The 26,834-nt window shown below is 48.7% G+C and overlaps 1 protein-coding gene across 1 annotated transcript in view; it reads left to right on the forward strand.

Moving 5' to 3' along the window:
- Nucleotides 1-26,834, forward strand: part of SLC24A3 (solute carrier family 24 member 3) — a 424,483-nt gene that overhangs the window by 321,425 nt on the left and 76,224 nt on the right. The window contains exons 5-6 of the mRNA XM_068987406.1: nucleotides 2,552-2,636; nucleotides 3,395-3,498. Coding sequence (XP_068843507.1) covers nucleotides 2,552-2,636; nucleotides 3,395-3,498 — 189 coding nt within the window. The remainder of the gene's footprint in view (nucleotides 1-2,551; nucleotides 2,637-3,394; nucleotides 3,499-26,834) is intronic.

Genomic DNA, 26,834 nt, shown 5'->3' on the forward strand with positions numbered 1-26,834 from the left:
ACTGCCAGCAGGGCCTCAAAAAGCAAGACAATGAAAGAACTGGCTGCAGAGACCAGGAAAGGGTCTCTTCGAAGTCAGCCCTGGGGACGCCAGGGCCGATTACATCCCTTTCATCTGACAATATTTAGCATATCCAGAACTCTTTCAATTCTCTTGCTTCTTTCATTTCTTTTTCTGATTTGAAATGTAATTTTATCTGGAAGCTTTCTGTTTTATTTTTAATTCAGAATCCCGTTTTCAGAAAGTCTCTCTCCCAGGTGCACCTCCTATCTGTCCAGAACTCCTGTTCCTTCACGTTGCCCTCAGCCTGGACTGTCCTCCTGCCATGTCTGAGTCACTGGGTCTTGAGGGACAGTGGGGAACAGAAGTTACATTCCCAATAAGTTCCCAGGTGATATGCTGGTCTGAAAGCCACACTTGAGAACTACTAGCTTACGCAGTTTCTTCCACCTCCCGAAGTCAGTCAGTTTTGTGTACTTGAAAGAGAATCATCCCACAGCAACCCTAGAGAGACCCCGGGAGTGGGTTCCTCTGTACAGTGGAGGTGGGAGAAGGGAAGTGAGAGAGCTGGTTTCTGAGATGGATGGCTAGCCAGTGTGGAGGCCTTTTGTCCAAAGCAATTTAACCCTGAGAACAGGGTCACCTGGTGGAGAAGAGGAGGAGGCACCAAAGTACCAGTAATCAGGGTCATCTGTGGTCTCTAAAATCCACCAGGAGCAGTTTACTCATACAAAGCCAACCACTCTCTAATCACACATTGTTTAGTAGCCAAGTTAAGACCTGGTGCTGGAAATGTACATGCAATTGTCAGAATGTGTTCTTCTCCACTGGGGACACACATGGCACCTGTGAGCACAGCCTTTGGGGAGGAATCAAGGTGAAATGTGGTGTGATCCTGGCCATCATGGGGCCTGGGGCTCAGAGCAGCTCCAGAGTGAGACCCGGGGACAGGTGAAGTGCTGGAGCTGGAGATGCAGAGAAGAGGGGAACAGAAGAACAGAGGGGAACAGAATTGACTCACCTTGAGATCAGGGAAGGGCTTGTGCAGGGGCAGGACAGGAGCAGCAGTCTCAGTGGCAGTGTCTTAGAAGGACAGGTATGTAAGCTGAGAGTCCAAGCAGGAGAACTGAGCTGGGAGACCCAGGGACAAGACTCAGCATGTGGGGAGCCCTGAGGATGCCCAGGCCAGACATAGGAGTTTCTCAGGAGGAAGCTGGAAAGCTTTTGACGACTGTTCTAATAGATGAAAAGGGTCCCAAGGCAAGAAGTGCTCCCCAGCTGGTGATGCCAGGACCCAGTGAGATGCAACCAGAGCTGACATGAATGAGGGGTGAAAGAGGAGGGGAGGTCCAGGAGGAAGAAGCAATGTGATGAATGAAGCAGAGAGAGGAACAGGACCTGCATGAGCCTGGGGGTGGACTCCATAGCTAACGCCCCAGCGGGAGCCCAAGCTGGAGCGGACACAGCAGAGTGAGGCTCACAGCTTCTGGCGAGCCTGGGCAAACCAGCCATGGACCCTGAGCACTGCTGGGGTACCTGCCCAGGGAGACGGGATGCCCGGCCACCCTCACAGCCACACCTTTCACCTTCAGACAGCTGCACCTCCATCTTAGGGTCTTCTCAGAACCACCTGGAAAGTTAACTGTTCAGTCAAGATCCAGGAAACCCAGGTTTCCAGGTCAAAATGTTCAGCAGGGTCCGCAGCAACTTCAGATGGGTCAGTGGAGCCGGGGGCCGTCACCGAGGCCGTGCTGCCCCTCAATGGCTGAGCGGGGAAGTGCAGCTGTGGTGCTACTGGAAGAGGGACCAGGGTCCCTTAAGCTGGGATGCCCAAGGAGCCGCCTATTTACTGACAGCCGGCAGCTTCCTTTCTGGGCCAGGAGTGAATACAGAAAGGCTCCCCACACCACCTCCCCACACCACCCAAGCTCAGTTCACATGTCTTCTTGCAAATCACCCTTTGGGTCAGCAAGCAAGGTAACCTGGAGAGCTTGTTGTGTGGATCATCTTGGTGGGCTCACCATCTCCTTCTACTCATTCTCACTGACCCCCATTCCCTCTACCCCAGGCTTCAAGGCTGCATTGAGGATGGGTGATCCTCCCCAGCCCCAAACTCCCAGACTCAGGGCTCAAAAACTGGTTACCATGAGCCTAATTTAGCCCAAGAACATCAGCAAGATAATGAAAAAAAGTCAGAATCTTTTACATAAAAATGTGGATTTGGGCATCTCTATAAATAGGAATATATGGCAACATAGAGGGAACTGAGATTTTAAAAAGGAGGTGAAGGCCCACCCTGCCTTGCAAGACCACTCCCCTCCCCCCATGATCTCTGCAGCCCCCGGGGCATCTGGCTTGGGATCCCTAGATCTTGTCAGAGCCTTTACTTGGAGGGAACATGTAGCTGCCTCCCTGATACTGCCCAGAGAGAAGGTGTGGCCCAGCTGGGGAGAAGGGGAAGCTGAGGAGGGACTGAGCTGGGACCCGGGGAGTCACAGTCACCGCTGTTCCAGGAGAAACCCGGCTCACCTACGCTTGTGCTCCCCTGCAGCGCCTGCACCTCAGCGAGGATGTGGCTGGAGCCACATTCATGGCAGCGGGCAGTTCGGCCCCGGAGCTGTTCACGTCGGTCATAGGTAGGTGCACCCCGAGGAACATCTCAGCTCTGTCCTCCCTGAAGAACGAGGGCTCTGGAAACTGGAGCCCTGAGACCCTGAGGGGCAGAGCACCAGCCTCCCCCCCACCCCGCCCCCCGCTGGAGTGGCTGTTTTCATCTTATTAAAGTGGTGTTTTTGCTTTGCATGAATGGGTCCCAGACCTAGTTCCAATGGTCCTGTGGACAGAGGCTCCAATAGAGATTGGAAAATTCTCTCCAACCCTCGGCTGTTTCCTGTAGATCCTGAGAACAGTCTGACTAACACTTAAAAGAACTCCCCCACATATACATGGAATCTAGAAAAACGGCACTGCTGAAGATATTTGCAGGGCAGGAATAGAGATGCAAATGTCAAGAACAGAGGTGTGTCCACGGGGTGGTGGGAGGAGGGGAGGCTGGGATGAATTGAGACAGTAGCATTGACATGTCTACATATTTGACCGTGTAAAACAGACAGCTAGTGGGAAGCTGCAGTATAGCAGAGGGAGCTGGGTTTGATACTCTGTGATGAACTAGCGGGCTGGGATGGGGGCAGGGCGGGAGACTCAGGAGGGAGGGGATATATGTATACATATGGCTGACTCACTTTGTAGTACAGCAGAAACCAACGCAGCATTGTAAAGCAACTGTGCTCCAATAGAAAATGAATACATAAATAAAAATCCCCCCCCCACCGCCCTGCACCCCCTTTGGAGGCAGCCCACCGCAGCAGCCAGCTAACCTCAGGCTGTGTTTCAGGAGTCTTCATCACCAAGGGCGACGTGGGCGTGGGGACCATCGTGGGCTCCGCTGTGTTCAACATTCTGTGCATCATCGGCGTCTGTGGGCTCTTCGCGGGGCAGGTGAGACTCGCAAAACGTGACATGGTGGCCTTGTGGAGGTAAGGCAGTGGCCTGTCTCCCCTGAGCGCACCCAAGGGCCAGTCGTCTTGGGTCGGGTGACACGGGGTCTCATGCCCCGAGAAGCTGGCCCAGCCAGGACTGGAAACCCAGGCAGCGTGATTTGGCCTCTGGGCCGATAGATCATGGAGTTCAAGAGCCACATGAGTAGGTAACCAGCCTGCAGATCTGAGGGTGTCACCCTCATTTTGCCGTGTTACTGATCTGAACTGGAATGATGTAAACCACCCTTAGGAGTGGAAATGGAGTTAATGGGGTGGAGGGAGAGGAGATGACAGATTGTTTTTCTTCACTTGTCACAGTTTGGGGAGCATTCTCTCTCTTTCTATAAGGATCAAACATTTGACTTCTGTGTCCATTTGAGCTCACTTTGGGGGTCATGAGAGGCTTTGCATGCCTGCATTTTATCCATAGAGACTATTCCACTGCCAAAAGGTGTCATGGGGCCCGTGTGCATCTGGTGTCTGTCTTGGAAAATCTGGAGAAGACATTGATGTCACCACCATGTGAGGCTGCCGGGCATCCACAGCCTTGCAGTGGCAGCTGGGGGTTTGTAGCCAACCCCCCTCCCGGCTGGCTCTGATGCCCTAGTTTCTTTCATAGAAAGATTATTCAGAAACACAGTTCTGAGCTCTCTGCCCAAACAGCCAGGACTCCATATCTTCTAGGAAAAGTGACTGCCAGTAGCCTGTGAGTGTCTCCCACTTGCAGTACCGAGGAACCCGGGGACCCCACCAGCCCCCTCACTATGGGGGAAGGAAGCAGGTTCTGCTGGAAATGGCTGGTTGGTTTGCAGGGCTAAAGAAGTTCCTGCAAACCTTCTCCCACATCTTTTGCCAGACCCCGGCCGGGGGCACCCAGCACCACTGACTCTCATGAGGACCCCAGAGTGACAAAGGCCGGCTGCTCCCTGGCACCACTGCCCCCCTTACTGCCTGCTTTTCATTCCCATCATCTTCATGCTGAGTGGTTTGTTTGGGTCACCTGGTTGGTTGGTTGCTTCTGGGGTACAGGCAGAGGGACACCTTGATCCCATCAGGGGTCGGCTCCAGAGCCCACAGCTGGATGCTTACCCCCAGAAGGGGCTGCTGGACAGCTGGGTCCATATGTGGTGATCAAGTTACACCTGACTTGCTAGACTGAATGTTTTCTTTCTTTATCCTTTCAGTCCATTTCAGTCCGTTAGATTTTATGGACCCGCGACATGGCATTTTTTAGATCTCTTGTAAATGTAGTTAGTACCCCCCAAAAGTGAGTGTCCATCTTTACCTTTGGGGCCGTTTGTACTTTCCTGGCCCCCATCTATGCTGGCCGCCCTCTCATTGCCTCCCAGAGATGAATAGTCACAGAGCCTGTGGCTGTCAGCACTCTCTTAATTAGCATCGTCACCGTTAGCAGTAGGAGTGTTAGCTCGGCCGGTATTAGTGTTGTCACCAGTTCATTAGTCATTTGTACCTGAAGCTTGATGCAAAGTCAAGCCCAAAGGGGGAGAAATAATGTAAAGAAATGAAACACATGGCTGAAAAGTGCCGAGTAAATGCCACACAACTAATTACATAGGAGGTGGGCTGAATGCACTTGTGTTTCATAATTTATTAGCAATGCGGTTAATCACTGGCTTGGTTAGAACACCTGCTGAAAAGACAGATTGCTTCCTGAACTTTAGCAAGTGCTGGGATCAGTCACTTCGCCCCCCTGGAAGGGCCTTGCCAAACTCCTCTCACATGATCAGGGGAGAAGCACCCACCACGATGGTGTTAGAGGACCCGGGTGTTGATTCTGGGGCTGACCTCCCTCCTGACTCTCCTTGTCCTGTGCCCACTTGGAGAGTTGAGTTCCAAGGCTACCCAGCTCTCTTTTTCAGACCTTCGTAGAATCCCGGAAGTCTTTGCAGAGGGAGAAAAAATGATGTTTTGGAAAGAACATGAGCCCAGGGATCAGATACGCCTAGATGTGAATCCTGGCTCTGCCATTTGCTGGCCATGGAGCCTTGGAGAAGTTATGTCACCTCTCTAACCTTCAGTGTTCTCATTCTGTAGAATGGGTACAAGGACATCTACCTCTTAGCATCACTGTAAGGGTGAAACAGAGCTTGTTCAGCAGTGCTTGGTCCACATGGTACACACTAGTACCATCAGGCACCATTATCAGCTCTGAGAAGAAAAAGGTTCCCTGGGGTCACTGTCTCCAGATTCCACCCTCAGTCACTGCAATAATTTGACCTACCTCTTGCCAGAACTTATTAACAATACAGTGGAACAGAATGGCCATCATCAAAAATCTACAAACAATGCTGGAGAGGACGTGGAGAGAAGGGAAGCCTCTTGCACAGTTGGTGGGAACGTAAGTTGATACAGCTACCATGGAGAACAGTATGTTGTTGTTTAGTTGCTAAGTCATGTCCAACTCATTTGTGACCCCGTGGACTATATATAGCCTACCAGGCTCCTCTATTCATGGGATTTCCCAGGCAAGAATACTGGAGTGGAATCCTGGAGTTGCCGTTGCCTTCTCCAGGGGATCTTCTCAACCCAGAGATCCAGCCCACATCTGCTGCATTGCAGGTGGATTATTTACTGCTGAAACAGTAGGGAAGCCCATGGAGATTTCTTTTAAAACTAGAAGTAAAGCTACCATATGATCCAGCAATACCACTTCTGGGCTTATACCCTGAGAAAACCACAATTCTAAAAGACACATCTACCCCAGTGTTCATTGCAGCACTATTTATAATAGCCAGGACATGGAAGCAATCTAGATGTCCATTGACAGGTGTTTGGAGAAAGATGTGGTATGATGGACTATTACTCAGCCATAAAAAGGAACGAATTTGACTCAGTTCTAGTGAGGTGGATGAACCTAGAGCCTGTTATACAGAGTGAAGTAAGTCAGAAAGAGAAAAACAAATATCGTATATTAACATTTACATATGGAATCTAGAAAAATGGTGCTGATGAATTCACTTGCAGGGTAGCTAGCAATAGAGACTCAACATAAAGAACAGACTTGTGGACCCAGCAGGGGAAGGAAAGGGTGGGACGAATTGAGAGAGTGGCACTGAAACACGTGCTGTGTGCTTAGTTGCTCAGTCGTGTCCGACTCTTTGCGACCCCATGGACTGTAGCCCACCAGGCTCCTCTTATTCATAGGGATTCTCCAAGCAAGAATACAGGAGTGGGTTGTCATGCCCTTCTCTAGGAGATCTTCCTGACCCAGGAATCAAACGGGGGTCTCCTGCATTGCAGGTGGATTCTTTACCAGCTGAGCCTAAATATACGCATGACCATATGTAAAATAGATAGCTAATGGGAAGTTGCTGTATGACACAGGGAACTCAAGACAGTAGTCTGTGACAACCTAGAGGGATGGGAGTGGGAGACAGGCTCTAGAGGGACGGACATATATATACTTATGGCTGATTCATGCTGATGTATGGCAGAAACCACCGCAACTTTGTAAAGCAATTATCTTCCAATTTAAAAAGTTAAAAAAAAAAAGTTGAACAACCACGGGATGCCAGTGGGGAGGAATGGGAAGGTTGGGGAGAAAATGATAAGCAAGATGAGGTGTTGGGAATTCCCTATTGAGCCAGTGGTTAAGAATCTGCCTTCTGATGCAGGGGGTGAGGGTTCGACCCCTAGTTGGGAAGCTAAGATCCCACACGCTGTAGAGCAACTACGCCAGTGTGTCGCAACTCGAGAGTCCATGCACCGCAGCAAAGGATCCTGCATGACATAGTGCTGATCCCTTGTGCTACATCTAAGACCCGACACAGCCAAAAAAAAAAAAATGAGGAGGTGTCAGTAGAAAGACCTCAGAGGACTGGTCCTGGTCCCTGCGCCTTCTGATCGCTGGGAGGAAAACCAACTTCGGTGAGACACAGGTGCTGCCCTATCTGCCAAGAAGCCCTCCTGGGCAGTGGAGCTGGGACCGAGGGGTGTGGCAGCACAGGACAGACTTTGGGAATGGGCTAATTCATCAATCCCGTCATGGGGCTCACTTGGCAGCGTCATTTACGTTGCTCCACACTTGCATTTGCGGGGAGAATTACCAGTGAGCGCTCGTGGGCCTCTCTAATGGTGTCCTGACGTGAAAGGCTGTTAGTGACCAAGTCTGCTCCCCATCTGAAATTAAAGTGATTCAGCCATAAGGCTTGAGTTCCTGTCTCAATTAGGGTTTTGATGAATTCGATGTAATTGAATGTCTGCTACACTGGCAATTTGCGAACATACCCAGCACCTTGGAGTTCGCCTAAGGTGCTTTGGGGAGTTTTATGGGACTAGAAAGAAATTGCTTCTTGGAAAGTAGCTTATGGAAAGGTTCTTGGAATTCTCACAAGACATGTACAGGACTGTGGTCCTAAAGATTTTCTTTATTTAAGAGCAAAACATAATAACAAAGACAGAACACTGAGATCTGGAGACAACACGGTAATGTATCTTTCGTATTATATTGAAAGAACTGCTGCCAGTTTTGCAAAACAACATACTTATGAATTTAAATCTCCCATTCAGAGTTATGCTAAGCTTTCAAGACATAAGCATAGGCAGGCGGTAAACAGTCTAACTGCATCCCAGATGCAGAACTCTCATATTCCGGTTATTACAGGCTGGCAGAGGAGCCCCTCATTCCTCTCCCGGCATCCTAGAAACGTACCTGATATCCTCTGGTGAGGCCCACCTCCTAGTGGCTGGGTTTGCCTTCCTTCTGTGTACACTTTCCCTGTGCCGGCCCCAGCCAGCACCCAGAGATCTCTGAATCAAGACCTGCCTGCCTGCGATTGGGTTTCCCCAGGGGAATCTAAACAGCAATTTAAAATTCAAGTAGTTTATCTAAAAGTTGATCTCAGAGACTTCCCTGGCGGTTCAGTGGTTAAGTGCTCCAGTGCAGGAGCTGAGGGTTTGATCCCTGATCAGGGAGCTAGAATCCCACATGCCTTGTGGCCAAAAAGCCAAAACAGAAAACAGAAATAATATTGTAACAAATTCAATAAAAACTTAAAAAATTGTTCACATTAAAAAAAAAAAAACTTAAAAAAAAAATAAATAAAAGGTGATCCCAGGACAGGCCAGCCAGGCAGTGGGGGAATAAAACAGGGGGGTAAAAGCAGCCAAGGGCTGTGTGTCCCCAGCAAGTCCCTGGTGTGGGCAGCTGGGATGGCTGCTTCTGGGGGCCGGGAAGATAGCACAGAACACAGCCTCCAGGTTTTTGCACCCAAGGGGCAGAAGCAGGGGATTTATCCACCAGCCTTCCCCGTCATTGCATAAGTATTGCCTTTGAGGGACATTAATTCCATGACGTTCCAATTTACTGAGCACAGGCAGGGTGGACTTTGGGTTCCAGAGAAAACCCCTAAGCAAGTAGACTTAGGAGGCTGGCTGTTGGAAGGACCTGAAATGGTAAAAGGTGGGTAGATATAAGTGGGGTCCACAAAGCATGGCTACACACTCAAAACAGCCTTCAAACATAAGCCAATGCGTAGGTCTCACCTCCAGCCTCAGTGCCAGGCTGCCTCCTAGGAGCTCAGGCCCAGGACAGCCTGCTTGCAGGGAATGTCCTTTGTGTTCAAAACAACAGCTGCCATTCTAGGCAGTCTTTGCTTCCACTTGGGATGCAGAAGGCCTGAGCTCCCTAGAAGTGCAAGGAGAAATCTGGATAATGTAAAAATCATATACGGGGATGTCAAGGGACAGTGGCGACCAGAAGGGCTTGATGGACAGATTTCCAGAGAGAGGAGCCCATCCCACGTGAGCTGTAAGCCCTGGTGGGTCTGGACACGGGGGAGCAGCAGGATCCAGAAGTTCACTGGACAAGTGAGCCTAACATCATCCACTGGCTTCTGAAAGACCATCCAGGACAATAATGATTTGATGCCCTCACCCCAGATTTGCTGAGAAAAGTGGAAATGAAGGCAGGGTCGATAAATCGAAGGAAATCATTCCCTCTGCCCCATCTCCCACACTCTTCTGAGACCCAAAATGGATGGACGCAAAGGGAACTGGGAATTTGGAATGCCAGATCAGATCCTGATAAGAACTGGGAGACTGGTCCTTCCTCGGGAAGCTGGATGGTGTCGTGCTGAGCCAAAGTGGGCTGCCACTCAGCCCTGGTCGGACGAAGCCAGGCTGACCTCTGAATGATCACGTCCTCCCTGTGCCAACAGGCGAGAGAAGAACTGGAGATTCCCAGAGGGAAAAGAACCAGGATTATTCCTCAGCTCTCACTCTTCTGTACATAATTTCCAGGAGCAAGCAGTAAGTTACAGGACCCGTGAAGCGGTAGGAACAGAACTCATAACCCAGGAAAGACCGCAGAAGTAAACCACAGATGACCCAGATACAAGAATTAGAAGAAAACCATTTAAACCATCTCTCTTAAATAGGGAAAGGTGGGAAGAATAAAGGAGGGTGAGTAATTTCAGCAGAGAAATGGAAAGAATAAGAAAAACCAGATAGATGTTTTATGTATATATATGGATACACACATATATTTTTTAAGTTGCCATTTACAGTAAGTCCCTTACATATAAGCCTACAAGTTGTGAACTTTTAAAGATGTGAATGTGCCTTTGCATGTGCGGTCACATAAGTTAGTTCACGTGTCTGGTGTACACTGTCATGTGAGTGCACCCTCAACATGTGGTTGTACTTTACTGGACAGCACTGTACAGAGCACAGTAGTACCGTATCTTTATTTCAAGCTCAGGATGTCCAGAAGCAAGCGTCAAAGCAGGGGTGATGTCACTGGTACTGCCAAGTAGTAACAGTCATTACTTGTTGGGTGCCCAGGCTAACTTTGTTGGACTTATGAATAAAAGTGACTCAGGAGAGCACTCTCAGAATGGAACTTGTTTGTATGTAGGGGACTTACTTAGCTGCACCAAAGTGCAGGCACCGCACTAGATACTTTATAGGTATTTGCAGAAATGCATCTCCTGACTTTTAAGATAGTGTCATCCTCATTCACAGAGGACTGAGTAGCTGGAGGCAGGGGGCAACCGTAAGTAGTTCAGCCTGGATCTGAGTCACATGTGCGGACTGTCAAATCCACTCTTTGTTTACATGGGGAACTTATGACTTAAAAATTCCAGATGTTATTATTGAGTTCGTATAATTATCCCTTAGCTCGTGGGTGTTCCTTAGAAATGTTGAGTGTAGGAGATGAAACAGGGGCTTCCTAGGTGGTGCTAGTGGTAAGAACCCACCTGCCAATGCAGGAGATGAAAGAGATGCTGGTTCAATCTCTGGGTCAGGAAGATCCCCTGGAGGAAGGCGTGGCAACCCACTCCAGTATTTTTGCCTGGAGAATCCCATAGACAGAGGAGCCTGGCCTGCCACGGTCCATAGTGTGGCAAAGAGTCGGGCACAACTAAAGTGACTTAGCACTCAGGCACGCAGGAAATGGAACAAAGCAAAGCAAGGACTGGACGTGTCAGCACCATGGTGGTGACCCAAGCTGGGTGATGGAAGTACTCAGCCCAACCAGTGCTCAGCTAGAAGCTGCTCTCGTAATCAAAGGACGTTGTCCACTGCTGGGTTTACAGTTCCCCCAAACAGACAGGGGATTCAGGCTGATAAATACAGTGAGAGGTCTACAGGCCACCTCAGTTACCTGTGCACCTTGGTTTCTGGCTTACTGTTCCCCAGACAAAACCCAGCAACACACCACCTATTAAATTGCTGTTCAGAGAAGCATCCAGTCTTCCCAAGAGGCTGGGAACTGAGGACAGGGAAGGCTGAAGATCTCACACCAATAGTTGCCAAACCTAAAATTAGGAACTGTAGGCCTGCCATCCCCTGATAGAGTTGGGGTGGGTGGGGGGAAAACTCAAGGAATAGAAAGAGTGATCCATGGAGAAACCAGGAGGGGCCAAGTGCAGGTGGCGGCCCTGCCCAGGAGGCAGGATGCTGTAATGGGAGAATTTGTGGTGCAGGAGTAGACCAAGGCCTGGGTCAGGTCCAGCTGGTGTGGTCCCTGGATATTCTGCCACATTCAAGTAGAAGAGTTTCTCCCAGGGTCATCTGCAGGCCACCTGCCTTAGGAAGATCTTGTTGAAAGCAGATCCCCTGCCCTCATCCAGAGCAGGGGATGAGGAGCAGCTGTACCTGCTTGAGCCCCATCTGTAGGCTCAGCTCTGCTCAGTCCTTGGACCAAGCTCAACCTTGGGCAAGAAGCAGCCCACCTTGGGCAGTTGGTCCAGGCAGCATTAGTGGTCCCCTCTGGCCTTGGGCAGTTGGTCCAGGCAGCATAAGTGGTCCTCTCTGGATGCTCCTGTCCTATGACTATCTGTCTGCTCAAGGCTGTCTCCCTTATGTTGCCTGGCATCTTTTCTTTGGTTGTCCCCTCGTTCCCCTACAAGGCCAGGTCCCAACAGAGCCCCACACCTGATCTTCTCCCGATAGACCCTGTTGCTCCTGGCCCAGGCTCCTTTAAGGTCACCCACACGGCTCTCTGCTGCTCTACCTCAGTGGCCTCTGCATCCTCATCCCAGCTCTCTGTTCCCACTTGAGCTTTGGCTCACAGCACTTGTTCCTGGATTGTTCTACTTCCTTGGAATGATCCCTGGAGATCAGAATCCACATCTAGATTAGGTAAGAGGTTTTTGGTTTCAGGTAACAGAAAGCCCCAGCTCTAATTTGGTCTCTTAGAGGATGGGGATTTATTAATGTCTAAAAATTAGAGAAGAAAACTGGACATCAGGCATGGTTTGATCAAGCCTCCAGCCCCATTTTCTGTGATTCTCTTATCACTAATCTCTTTTGTTCTCTTCCACATAACTATTTTTCTTGGGGGCTGTAGCCGTTTCAGGCCTCATATACACATTTCACAGAAGAAGGAGAATATCTCCCCACCCTTCATCCTCATGGCATCATCAAACAAAAATCTGATTGGACTCAGGTCACCTGACCATCCCTGAACCAGGAACTAGAATTACTCAGTTGGTTTAGATTAATCAGAAACCAACCACGCTTTCCTCATTCTCCCCAGAGATAAAGACGATGATCCGTTCCACTCCACGTACGTAACCATTGGTCCCTGGTTACCATAGAAAGCAGATAAATGACTGCAGAACAAAGCCTGTGCAGTGTCCCACGGCTAGTGTGACACAAACAAATGTATACAGAGGCATTACAGGTCCTTGTGTGGACACTGATGTCATTTCTTTGGGGTAGATAAGGCAGGAGTGGGATTGCTGGGTCATATGGTGAGTATGTTTATGAGAAACCACCAACAGACTTTCAAAGTGGCTGAAACCCTTTTGTATTCCCACCAGCAAGATGTGTATTCCAGCCACTCTGCATCTTCTCCAGCACTTGGTGCTTTCAGACTGTTGTTCTGTTTCACTTTTAGCCATTCTAGTGAGCATGCATGGCACCGCACTATGGTTTTAACTTGCATTTCCCTGATAAGTCATGATGCTGAGTATCTTTTCATGTGCTTCTTCCTTGCTAAGCATACATCTTGTTTGGCAAGAGTCTGTTCAAATCTTTGCCCATTAAAAAAAAAAATTATTGGAGTATAGTTGATTTACAGTGTTATATTAGTTCCAGGTATACAGCAAAGTGAATCAGTTATACACATACATATATCCACTCTCTTTTTTAGATTCTTTTTCCCATCTTGGCCAGTATAGAATATTGAGTAGAGCTCTCTGTGCTGTAAGGCAGCTTATTATTAGTTATTTATTATGCATATATGTCACTTCTAATCTCCTATTTAATCTTCCCCCAGCCCTCATCCCTTGGTTTGTTTTCTACATCATGGCTCTACTTCAGTTTTGTAAATAAGTTCACATGTATCCCCTTCTTTAAGATTTGCCATTTTAAGTGTGGTTTTCCCCCTCTTACTCTAAAGTCTAGCGGTCTGTGTACCATGATGGTGGACCATCCTTCTGAGACATTCTGTCCAGTTTATTTTATCTTCACATCAGTAAAGACTAGGGCTGTTACAAATGCTTTAAAGTGACTGTGGCATTTGTGTTGGATGCATTTGACTTTGTAGGAGAGGCCCTTGGAGACCTTTCATCCTGTGGGAGAAAAAGGCAAGGTCACTTCCCTTTCAATGTACAAGGAGCCAAGAACCTTACAGCCATCCCAGAGCCACCCCAAGTAGAAGGTCCATCTTTGGCCACACGTGTCTTTCTGGTCGGGATCATGCCCAAATGGATCGCACGGCCCCTGTGCTGCCTGTTGTCCAGCCAGCCCCCCGCCCCACAAGCAGCTGAACCAGGTTGATGGGTGAGTGCAGTAGGGACAGAAGCCCTCTGGCTGGCAGATGCCTGCTTTATCGTTTCTCTTTAAACAAGCATCCTTAGCTGTTAGCCTGTGCCTGGCGCTGCTCTCATGCTTGAAACCCCTCTGATCCTCACAAGAACCCTCTGAAGAGGACAGTGTTTTTACAAAAGAGGAAACCGAGGCTCTGAGAGACCAAGTAACCTGTCAGTCACAGAGCCGTTAAGTTGTGAGGAGTTTAGGGCTGCAGGGGTCCTGAAAGCCCAGCAATGGGAGGTTCCCCCTCAAGCCTAGCTCAGAGGCCTGGTGCATTAAGCTCCCTCCACACCACAGCTGTGCTCCCACTCACAGCTCAGTGCCTCTGCATTCCCACAAAACCTGCCTCACAAGGAAGCAGAGGGTGTGATCCAGTGAAAAGGGAAAGATCAGGGAATTCCTCCTCACCCCAAATTAGCATATGTAGCATCTGCTGAACTTCCACCCTTCTGGGGGATCTGGCATCTTGAGTCCCTCACATCCACTCCTGAGCCTCCTGAAACTGCCAAGTGGCTCCAGGCCCCCTCAGTCTGGGCACCGAGACCCACTTGCCAGCACACAAGCCCTTAGCCCATGAGCAGAGCCCGCACACAGGAGATGTGAAGAAGTGGGGAGGTGAAGAAGTCCAGAACATGAGCAAGTGGTGACCGTGTGTGTGCAGAGTGCCAGGAAGGCCGCTGTGTCTACTCCCACAGCCCCGTGTCCCCTGAGCGCCCCGCCTGCCCTCCTGTCACCCCAGACGCACAGAGCGCTGCAGGGGCTATGACCAAACCGATCAGACTTCATGCTTCTGGTTTGAGCAAATGTGGTTAAAGTGTTCGTGGTGGGAGCCGTAGCCAGCCCCCATCGCCTGAGGAGATCTAGAACCACAAGCCTGTCTTTGCACAAAAAAATGTGAACTCGAGGTGTTTGTTTCTTCATATCATCATCTGTGAATTCAAACCTATAGTAGTAGTCCGTGGATCGGGTTCTGGGGGAAATGTTTACTATATTCCCTCTTTGGGCAGTAGGTCCATTTATCGATTCAGCAAATATTTCTGAGTATCTGCTACGTACCAGGCAGTGTGGTAGGCACTAGAGAGACACCAGTGAAGAAAGGATGGAGTCGGAGCAGGCCATTACTTGTTGGAGTATTGATTATCCAACAGAAATGAAGTCAGTAGATAGATGGATGGACAGACTGAAGGAGAGAGGGTTCAAGACTGTCTGACAGTGAACAAGGTGAGAGCATGTGTGTCCAGGGGTGGCCAATGCTGTAGAAAAGTAAAACAAAGTAAGGATTGTAGAGAGTGTGGGAAAAAGAGATATTGATTTATAAAGCATTTCCAGGGAAGGTCCCTCTGCAAGCGTTGATAGTTTAATGGAGTGAGAAAACACTACTAAATCCCACTCTATAAAGAAAATGGCACCAAATAAAACTTTAAAAAAAATTTTTTTTTTTGCTAAGACTCTGGTTGCAGGCACTGTTTCAGACATTTGAGTTCCTCTGTGAGCAGAGGAAACACACCAGCCAAGCAGATAGACAGCCGTTGCCTTTGGGACGCTGTAAAAGTTGGGTGGGCTAATCCCACAGGCTAGCGCAAGGAAAGAACAGAGCCAAGGGCAGCAGGAAGAGGTGTGTGCGGTGACCAGCCCCCCTCATCCCGAAGGTGACGATGTGCGTGAAGACACTGCAGAAATGAGGGGAGCTCTTTTCCACCAGGAAACCATAGTAGTACCAGGCTGTGAGTCCCTGAGAGCCCAGCCTCCTTCCCCCTGGTTCCCACTGTGTCCACAGCACCCAGAGGACTGCCCACATGTGGTTGGCACTCCGTCAATCTTTGATGCATTTACTAAGTGAGCCTTGACACAGAGAAGGGGAGGGTTGATGTATGGATCAGAGATAGCGATCACAAGGCCCCATAGCCTGACACAAACGTGCCCAGGAATTGTCTGGCCAGTGCCTGGGGCATTAGATGATGAGTGGACATATGTCACCACCTGCCACCGGTGCCCCAGTGACAAGCTGGGTTGAGATGGTGGGGACTCTGGACAGAACTTGAGACACAGTCTTGAAACAAAATTATTGGTGTTCTGAGGGTCTCCACTCACTGCCTTTTATGTGCATTCACAAGACACACAGAGACGAGCAGGGTGGGAAAGGTCCTGGCACCGCTAGAGCTCACAGACCAGCAGGGGGACACAGGCAAGGAGCATGGAAGCCAATAAATGGTCAGACTGTAGTGCAAAGATGAGCCCTTGAAGGAAATGTCGTGAGCAATGGGATGGGGGCCCTGTAGGGGAGGAGGAGAGCAGCTCTAGGGAAGTGGTCTGGGAAAGTGTCACAAAAGAACCCCAAATGACAAGGCAGCACTGTATGGAGACCTGGGAAGGGAACCCCAGGGAAGGAGCAGTTGGGTGTTCAGACAGGAACAAGCGTGGCATTGTTGAGGGTCAGAGCAAAGGCCCACTGGGAAGCCTAGTGTGGAGGGGGGAGGGGTGTAGATGGGAGAGAGCTTGGCTGGGACGGGTCGTGGTGGGGATTGGGTGCTGTGGGAAGCTATGGGAGGGCTCTAAGCTCTAGAGTAACATCTGATTTATCCTCTGGCAAAGTTTGCTCTGACGACTCCTTGGAGAAAGGAACCTGATGGTGACAAGATGGTGGTGGGGAAACCAGTGATGAGGCGAGAGCTGAATTCTGGGCACTAAATATAAGAAGATGTGGTTGTTCTATTTAGAATATTTTTGGAGGTGACATCAAGAGGATTTGCTGGTAAATTGAAAATGGTGGGGGGGGGGCGGGGGCATCAAATGAGATCACTCAGGGAAGAGTCTGGGATTTTTGTCCTGAGTGATGTGCACGAGTCCTGACTACAAATGAGAAATTTGGAGAGTGAGTTTTCAGAGAACAGTCAGCTCGTTATCGAACACATTCTGAAGTCTCCCACGGAGTGTCAGATCCAGAAACTTGGTAGGGTCACTGAGACACATTGTGAGGTGCTTTTTCATTGAAAGTGTGGGTGGCTGTCTGTTCCTCACCAGGGACTTGGCCTGGAGGCTTCTGTCTTGGAACACCTGCTCAGCCTCAGTGAGCAGCCCCCCAGCTCTTGCACGTGGAGCTCCCACTCCTGTTGGTGTCACTTGTAGGGAAAACCCTCATTAGCTCCTTCTAGGCTCCCAGACACAGGGATGTGCCTGAGTCCTGGACAGCACTGCCCACCTTGTGCCAGCCAGCCCCTGTGAATTTACAGTTGGCACCGAGGAGTGGCACAGACCTCCAGAAGTAGTGATTTTGCATATGGTGAAGCCAGAACAAAACCGCTGAAATCCATGGCATGTGACCCGGTGTGGCTTGACCCACTGCATTCTCCATCATCTGCTTCCCTCACCCCTTCCCTCTGCCCACCCTCGGTCCAGATGAAGCCGGGTTGTTTCATCAGCTCATACTAGGCTGCAGGTCATGGGGATGTCCAGGATCTCTGAGTTCCTGACAAACCATACGACCCTTCAGATTCATCAGGCAATAGGGACTCGGAGAAGCTGGGTAGGTGACCAGGGTAAATTTTGCTCTTTTGGTTTGGGGGCTTTTTTTAATATATTAAAATTACTTTTCTAGTCTATTCTTGTTTATTCTGACCCATCTTCAATTATTTATGTGAAGTTAGAATTTATTCCCTCCTGAACCTGAATCTCTAAAAGCAAGAAACAGTTGTCATTAACCTTTCCAGATAGTGCATGGACCATCTGGGGCAACAGGGGAGCTCATGTTCTGAAGGCCTGGCTTTGACAAGGGAGTAAGATGGAACAGCGGTGGGCCTGGGGCTCTTACGCCCTTGACTCAACCAAGGGGATGTTGTCTCCATGGCAACAAGGAGAGCTCATCCTCCCCTGAAGTGGGTACATGTGAGTGCCATTCCCTAGGAAATGAGAAAGAAAACAGCCTCATGGGCTTTATTTGTGATTCTTCTTCCAAGATCAAGCTATGGCTGCCATTGGGGTGTGGAAAGTTAGAACAGGTTACTCAATGTGGTAGCCAGAGGCTGGGAGACTCAAGCACTGACTGGCTCAGCTGTCAGATAACATCAGAGTCTTGGATTTCATCATGGTCAGCGTACAGTAAACCTTATTTCTCCCCCATCTTGCTCTACCTGTGGCCCCTGCAACGTGCAGCTTCTAAAAACATATGTCCCAGAATCCCCATGGCTTCTTTGCTTTTTTCCCCCCTTTTTGTTTTTTTAACAGTACACAACTTTCTTCTGCTCCCTTTTTTATTTTACTATTTTTAATTAAAAACAGCTTATGTATTAATAGCTAATACACATTGGGATCTCAACTAAGTTAATACAAAATTACATGTAACTTGTTTTTAATCCTTATATCAAACCCATGGTGTGGGTGTTGTTTTTGTTCATTTTACAGATGAGAAAACAGAGCCCAGAGAGGGAGGTGGAGAAATTTGCCCCGGACCACACATCTAGGAATAGCAGAGTGGGACTCAGAACCAGCCAGATTTGTAGAATTTGCGTCCTTAATCTCTGTGGGACTCTATAAACCAGTGGAGCAAAGCCATGCAGAGGCCCCCACCCTCCTTGGAGGGTTGTAGAACTTGTCTCACAGTTGGAAGAAGAAACTGTCCTGAATTGTCAGACAGCTCTTCTCTCTGGTCTAGATGTACAGGGCAGGTCCAGGGCATCCTTGAAAACTCTTGTTTTAGAACCAGTTATAGAGAATGCTGAGATGGGTGACCTGGGGCGTCATCTCCAAGTGAGAACCACAAGGATGTCTCCTTTTGGAAACTGAGGCCCTTCTCTGAACTCTGTATATATGTGCCCTGATGATGGAGTATTCTGGGATGTGGTGGGGAACTAAATGGATCCTAAGGCTCTTTCTATCCTCCGTTCCTAAAATCAGCACGGCATGGCCCCGTGTGCTTCCCTGACACCAAGAGGGGAGGGATTCCCTTCCACTGTCCCATGTCGGCAGCACTGTCCCTAAGGACTTTGTCAGCCCCTCTGCTCTTCTTCTCTAGTCTCTTTTTTTAGAGGAACTGACTCTGTTTCAGGGACAAGAAGGAAAGATTGAGGGGACCACCAGATGAGTTCTCATTCACATAAGGGAAGCAAAGCTGAGGCGTGTCCTGGGTGAAGTGTTCGCTTTCCATCCCGGAATCTTTGGCTGACTTGGTTTTGCTTGCATGACCTCTCAAGTCATGTTTTTCCCGCAAAGCTGGGACCAGAGTGGGGGCAGGAACTGCAGCTTTTACCCCAGCAGTGGGTCACCTCCCATCCACTTGCCTCTGCTTGCCCCAGGCTCCAGTCTCCAGACCCTGCCAGCTCCACCTCAACAGACCCCAAATGGGATTTAGAAGGAAAAGGTCCTTGGGAATAAGCGCGTCCCTGGCCCTGGTTTGGCTAGGGCTGGGGCTGAAACTCTGTGGGTTTTGGTCTGCATACCCCTGGCCACAGCACAGCATCTACCCATGGACTGTCCCCAACTGCAGAGCCTGGATGATGGTGCGTGCAGATTTTGCAGTTCTCCAGCTTCAGTGTCCCTGATGTCTCCCTGTTTCCAAAGAAAAGAACAGTATGGAAGTGGGGTCCATTTTGTAGATATTTCTGAGGTGGTTTGCAGGGTTTCAGTGCTCACATTATCAAGCAAGCTCCATCAGAGATGGGATCAACAGACTCCATAAATAGTCCAAAATGACTTCATATCTGTGACCAAGTCCTTTAGGGGCCTGAACACCTGTCTGCTCAGCTGGCTGGCTCTTGTCAAACCACTTAGCCAGTATTTGAACACAGGAAATCCTTTTACCATCAGAAGGAAGAAGTTTCCTGGAGCTTGCAGGGTTTGGGTACATGTTTTCCCTTACAGTCTTTTTTTTCAATTACTCATTAAGTTGCTTGTTCATTTCACAACCAAGTGTGCTGGCCAGCCTTGGAGCCATGTAGGTGTACAGTCCGAAAAAACTGCTGTGACTTCCTGGGTGCTGGCTACAGCTTGTATTCCTGCCGTGTTCACAAAGCTGGTGCAGAGAAACATTCAGTCTTCACCTCTGTCGTTTCTGGGTTTGCCCTGGGCCATATCCCGCTAGGTCCGTGTAGGGATTTTCAGTGGATTTCCAGAGGGTTCCAGGGAATCCTCTAAGGGCTTCGTTGGTGGCTCAGACAGTAAAGACAGCTACAGTGTGGGAGATCTGGGTTCAATGCCTGGGTCGGGAAGATCCCCTGGAGAAGGGCGTGGCAACCCACTCCAGTATTCTTTTTTTTTTTTTTTCCAGTATTCTTGCCTAGAGAATCCCCATGGACAGAGGAGCCTGGCCAGCTACAGTCCACAGGATCGTGAGGAGTCAGACATGATTAAGAGGCTAAGCACTATCCTATAAAGGGCAGCAGAGGCTTCTACAAGCCCTGGCGGCACCCTGTAGGCTAGAGATTTGCTCCATCAGTGCAAACATCCTAAGTGATAGTTCCGTTGCTCAGGGAGGTGATGTTGACAAACAGGCCCCCTGAGTTCTCCTGTTGGCTATGTCTAGTGGAAGGAAGACCAATGATAAATAAGGACCCAGTAAGTCAGCAAGGTAATTTCAGACAGAAGTAGTTTGATGATAGTAAAATGGGGTACCGTCAGTGACCAGCAGGGAGCAAGGGGCTGCAGTGAAGCTGAAACCTGACCGGTATGAGGGAGGAGCCATGTGACGATCCAGAACATTCCAGGCAGAATGCCGGTGAAGGGACCTGCTGGAGAGAGAGCCCAGGGGTGGAGGCAGATCTGGAATGGGCTCCTGAGGCCTGGTGAGGGGTTTGATTCCAAACAGGACCATGTTCTAGGGAAATATTTGGGGGCGTTTTCCCTAGGGAGACATCACAGTGGGTGGAAAGGAGTCAGAAAGCCGGGTGCTACCTGCGATCTCTCCAGGTGTTAGATGCCACGTGCAGACATCTGTAGCATCGTCTAGGTATGAGTCTCCACCGCAGCCTGAGTGCAGTGGGGGACTGGCTCAAAACCCCTGGTTGCTGGTCGTGAGGAATTGTACTCCGCCCTGTTATCCTGCCTCCCACCTCCCTGTGACTTCCATTCAGTGTCCCTCCCTTCCCCTCGGCCTCTGTTCCTTTCCTGAGAGGGGATGGATCCTTTAACCTTCGCCTCATTGTCTCGTTGCAAATCTCGGCCTTTTCCCTTCATATTCTCAGCATCCCCCTCTTCCCTGTTGGCATCTGGATCAGCTGTCCTCACTCGAGTATCTGCCTCCCCTACTCCGGGATGGTCGTCCCTCCTGCCTTCACCCACACTGGAGCACTTGGTCTGACCAAGGTTTATGGTATTTCCAGGTCCAAGAGTTAAATTGGGAAGTCCACTTTGAGTGTGGAAACATGGGAGTTTAGTTGAACAGTAAGATGGTTTATTGTGAACAATAGATCGGAATATTTGAAGCTGAGACTGTCTGTAGAGCAGCCACTTTGTCGGTCCACCTTCCACAGTTAAGTAGCCACCTCTTCTGAGTTGTAATTTGCCAGATTTCTAGTAAAGCCGTGCTTCCTCTACTTCTGGGACTCTGTCCATGATGCTAAACTGAGTGTCTGCCATACTAGAATTGCACCAAATCCTAGTGCAAGGGGGCCGGCTTTACTGAGAAGAAGGCACTGTCGTGCATTTTCTTATTTATTCCTTGTAATAACATTTAGAACCGTTTGGAAAATGAAGATATTTGACAAATGTGATAGACAGCCCCGAACATAGCATCCCGTTGACCCCAGGGTCCTGGTATTCAGGCCTTTCTGTCTCCCTCCCACACTGAACAAGCATCGTCCACGTGGTCACCTGCCATGTGACCGAGCTGCTGTAGGCACAGCTCCTCCGACTCCTGTAAGTCATCGCGTGGACTGTGGCCCCTATTTAGTAAGACCTTGAGCCAGAGCAACACAGCTGAGCCAGTTCCAAATTCCAAACCCTCAGAAACCCTGTGAGATAATGTTTATTGCATTAAGTTGCTAAACACAGCAATGGATAACTAATATAGTAAAAGTTACTCCAAATTTGACAGGTAACAAAGCAGGCTCAGAAGTATCAGGGATTTCCAGCAAAATTACCAGCAAATTCCAGCAGAGAATCATGCCCCATCCATTTCACAGACAAGTCCAGGCTCTCACGTCTCTACATAGCTGCCTGTGGCATCTGACTTTTGACAGAAGAACGGTATCAGGAAAAAGCAACAGACCACACTGCCCTCATCTCAGTCCTGCAGTGGTCCTCGGCTTGGGGAGCCTGGAGACGGTGTGGAATGAGCAAAGAGAGGCAAGGGGGCAGTGTCACAATTTGTGTGAATTATTTGCCTGAACTGTGCTCACACAGTTCAGCCACAGCTAGCTGATGTTCAAAGACTTTTCACCCTGCTTATTTCTAGTTATTTTCTCTTATAATTTTTTAAAATCACTGAAGTCCACAGCTTAAATACTCTATTTCCATTTAGGACTTCTACTAAGCTTTCTCCACAAACAGGTCTATTCTATTCCCCTTCCATCCATCCTTGCTTCCCTCCCTCTCTCTCTTTCTATAAAATGTACCCTTGCTGATAGAATTTCATCGCAATATATGAGTTTCAGAAACCTCTGCCATCTGATTCCTGGGATTTGCAGCAATTAATATTCACTGCAGTTAAAAGATGAAGGTTCAGCCCCGCAGGCTGCCATTCACATCATCAGCAGATATGCTCATCCAGAGGTGTAACATGTGCTATCTTCTTTGGAGGAGACATTCTTTACAGCAGGGGCTTTCTGACATCTACCTGCGGAGCCTCTGTTTAGTGACTTGATCTTTTAGCATCTTCCCAGCAAAAGACAAACCACCAAATTGTTTAAAGCTTCCATTTCCCCCACAAATCAGTCTGTTGAACTTGCCAAACCAAAGGAAAATGAATGCAATTTAATAGCTTTGAAAGGAAAACATTCTACCTATGGGGCTGCTTTTTTTCCAGCTCCTCCATCCAGTGGAGGCTGGAAGCAGCAGCTAGAAGTTTGGTAGGACTTGAAGGAAGAGGCTGCCCTTCCCCAGCCCTCTTGGTTCTGAACAGCTGTGCCCACTTTCTGAAGCCAGTTCTGACACTCAGCTCGCACCCCTCGACTAGGAGTAGTCTTTTCTAAACCCTGGAATCACCCTTGGGTGAGGCCTTATAATGCCCCACCCACCCACCCAGTATGCTATTTGGCCCTGGTGAGGAATGCAGCAAAGGAAAGTTGGCCAAATTAGGCAGCTTCCTGAGATAAAGCAGGCCTGTGGCGTCATGCCTGTAACCACATGCTAACCTGGAGTGGGGCAGGGGAGAGTGACTGCCCACCTTGGTTCCCCATAAACATGTTGCCCACCCATGTGGGTGGACTTGTCTTCTCCTGTTTACAGCCTGCTAAGGGCTTAGGGCTCCAGCATGGGGGAGGGTGGCTTATATTGTTCAACTGAGCTTCTTATAGCAAGGGTGATTCTGGCGGAAATTGGTTCAGGCATTGCCATACAGAAGTAATAGCAGTTGGTATTGATTTTATTTTTTATTCTATAGCTCAGTGTTTAAAAATTATTTGGTGCTGAAATGCAGAACACACATTTACTGTAGGGGATTTCAAGCTCCAATAAAGTTTCAAGACCTCTCATTGAATTTAAATCTGAACGACTGCTGGGCAAATAGTATTCATTGGATTTTGCTGAATCAATCTTTAGAGCCCAAGGAAGTATGCTAACTAACCTCCTCTCTGTCCATGAATATAAATAGAAAACATATGTGCATCCCTCACTTGTGGGAGGGAGATCAAAGGAGGCTGAGCATGTAGGACTGAGGGTGTAGAGGAAGAAAGCCAGGGAGGTCACGAGCCACAGGAAAATGACCAGGGTGGGCGGGTGGACTGATGCTGGGGCGGGAGTGGGGTGACTCGTCCACATACATGCTAGTGACTGTCCCACCATGAGCAGAACCTCCCTGCAGTGCTTCCAGCCCAGCCCACTTCGACCATTCCATGGCACGTGTGGGCAGTGTGTGGCCAAGCTGGGCTTTATACTCAGTCCACCTGTCGGTCCTGCCCCACTGCCGCCCCTCAGGGCCCTTCACAAATGAATGAAGAGATGTATGCATCTGAAGGAGAGAGGGATGTGTCGCCTTGTCCAGATAGTTATCTTCAAGGAAGCCACCAGAAAGCTTATCAGCACAGAGATACTCTCTGAGAACCTACATCATGAGACTTGGCCTGTTCCCTGCCCCCACGCCCCCGCTGGGACCGATTCTTCAAGCTCCTCAAACTTCGGAGTGCAAATGCACTGAGCTTTTCCTACTTGGTATCCTCTTCTGCCCTGCTTCGCAAAATGCCTTCTTCCTCTTGGATCCCCTCAGTGGGGACATCCCTCCCCAGCTGAGCTGCCCATAGTCCCATCTCCCCCACCCGATATGGGACAGACTCGTCTGATCTCGGCTTCAGCCTCCTCTGCCAGGCACCGCACTCTCCATCCCTGGCCCGGGCTGTTCTTGCATCCTCAGGATTTAGTTTGCAAATGGGCTGCCGGACCATTCCAACCCAGGTCCCAGGGGACAGCCTCCAGTTCAAAGTCTAAACCTTGAACTAAACTCTGCCTATTGACTATTAGTCTGGTTTCTTTAGAGAACAGATGTGTATATATATATATATATATATATATATATATATATATAAATCATACATACTATATATGTAAAATCATATTATTATATATGTGTGAGTATATATAATTATATATATATATACATAATTGTATATATAGATGAGATTTGCTGTGAGAAATTAGCTCACACTGTTATGGAAGCTGACAAGTCCCAGAAGCTACAGGGCAAGTCGGCAAGCTGGAGGCCCCAGGAGAGCTAATGGCATAGGATACTCCAAGTTCAAACACCTGAGAACCCTTTGAGAGCTATTAGTTAAGTTCCAGTTCAAGTCCTAGTCTGAAGGCAGGAGACCAGTGTCGCCCAAAGTATGCTGAGTGCATTCCTTGGTTTCTGACACCCACAGTTTAAGCCTCAGCCTCACAGGAGACCCTCCATGTCCAGCCCATTGTCCAATCTGATTGAGTCTTCCATCACAGGAGTACTTGTATCTGTCCTTTCCTTTGTAAGCCCACTGATACCAATCTAGTGCAGGCAGACCTCCACTCTTGGACACCTGGACCACCAGAGGCCTCTCCCCTCTGACTTTTTCCTCTCTTCCTCAAATCCATTTTCACACTGATTAAACTTCCTGAACCTCCCTTGATCTTGTCTCTTGCCTGCAAGGCCCACATTCCGTGGTCATTTCCCGTTTCTGGCTGGCTTTCACTCATACCACGCTTACAGCAGAACTGAACCAACCACTCATTGTGCCGGGCTTTACCTCATTCAAGTGCTTAAACGTGTGCTCTTCCTCCTGGCTGGAATGCCCTTCCTTATCTCTGTTCACTCCACACCATCTCCCAATTTTGAAAGCATAGTCATTTTTATTCTACAAGTATATATTAAATGTCACCTCCTGCAGGAAGCCTTCCATGGTTTCACCAGGTTGATAATCTCTTCTTCAAACTCCCATAGCAATCTTTTCAGTTTTATTATTCATGTCTGCCAGTGATCATCTCTAATAGACTCCTAAGCCTATCTGTCCAAGCTGATTCTTCTGGTATAAGCTTCTTTGGTGATGGTGGTGTGGGGGTAAGGGTGTCGAGAAAATACATAAAGAAGTGAGTATTAATTAGCAATATGAGGTCTAAATACAAGTTAAGGCAACAAACAACGTGAAGTTACAGGTTGGTCAATGATTAGTTGCCAAATGAATGGTACAGTTTTCAAGATCCCAATGTATTTTTCTATGACATGAGTTAAAGTCAGTTCTTTGGTGTCTGCAACTCCTGTTAGTACACACAGTTCTACGAAGAAGCATAACTAAGTCAGTAACTTATTTTTGCTAGTTAGCAACACTTGCTGCATGTTCCTGGCGTGCTTTCATTATCTCTGTAGAATCACCATGTCACAAGTAGGCTTCAGGAAAGAAGAGTGAGGATATGCTTTCTTTAACGGCACAGAGAGAGAGTACCATGTATAGTGGAGCCAGGGGTCCTCACTGGTCTCCTCTGGTGTTCATTAACCAAGTCCCTGCTGTGAGCAGTTTGCACGAGGAAGCAAGTTGCCCAAACACACAATATTCACTAATGAGCCAAGCACTGGAAAAAACTGCCCCTCCCATGCGCCTTTCCATACTCAACAATAGCATCCTTTCCCACCCATTACCTCAGCCTCTGTGTCCAGTTTATGGGAATTTGTTGGGTGTTCTGACATCCCCCAAAAATGCAGGATTCATGAAGCTGACGTGTTGGAGGATTGCTCACACCTCACTCACAAAGTCGTTAAAATAAATGAAGGTCTCCCTGTGGAGGGAGAAAGTGAGACAAGGATGATGACACGGGCTCTATAATCCTTCCGAAAGAGTGATTCAGAGAGTAAAGGAGGCTGCCGTGTGGATTCTGACTAAACTGCCTCCAACTCTGCAGCTGCCTGTGACCTGGCTTCTGTTGACACAGATGAATCCTTGACTTGGATCTCTCTGCTAAGAACCCTGACACCGATAATGAAGAATGAGGCTGAATCCCTAGGAGTGTTCAAGGAAGATCAAATGGTCTTCCTTGGCTCGGGTCAGGCTCTGCACATACAGAGACTCGGAAGATTTGATGAAACCCTTGAATGTTCCCCCAGACTCTCTCTGTGACTTAGGAGAATAGAACATGAAGGTGGGAGTGCACTGTGGTCTGCTGCCCTTCCTCCACGTTATGGGGAAATCACACCAAGGGACAAGCAGCGCTTGATTCCAGTCCCATTCATTACAGCAAGCAGGGTGGGATTGCTCTTAGAACACCCGTTTTTAGGGAAACATTAGGTCCACAGATTTTATTTTTTTATTTTTTTTTTTTTATTTTTTTTTTTTATTAAATTTTAAAATCTTTAATTCTTACATGTGTTCCCAAACATGAAACCCCCTCCCACCTCCCTCCCCATAACAT

The sequence above is a fragment of the Capricornis sumatraensis genome, chromosome 15 (genome assembly GCF_032405125.1).
Source record: "Capricornis sumatraensis isolate serow.1 chromosome 15, serow.2, whole genome shotgun sequence".
Taxonomy (NCBI): Eukaryota; Metazoa; Chordata; class Mammalia; order Artiodactyla; family Bovidae; genus Capricornis; species Capricornis sumatraensis.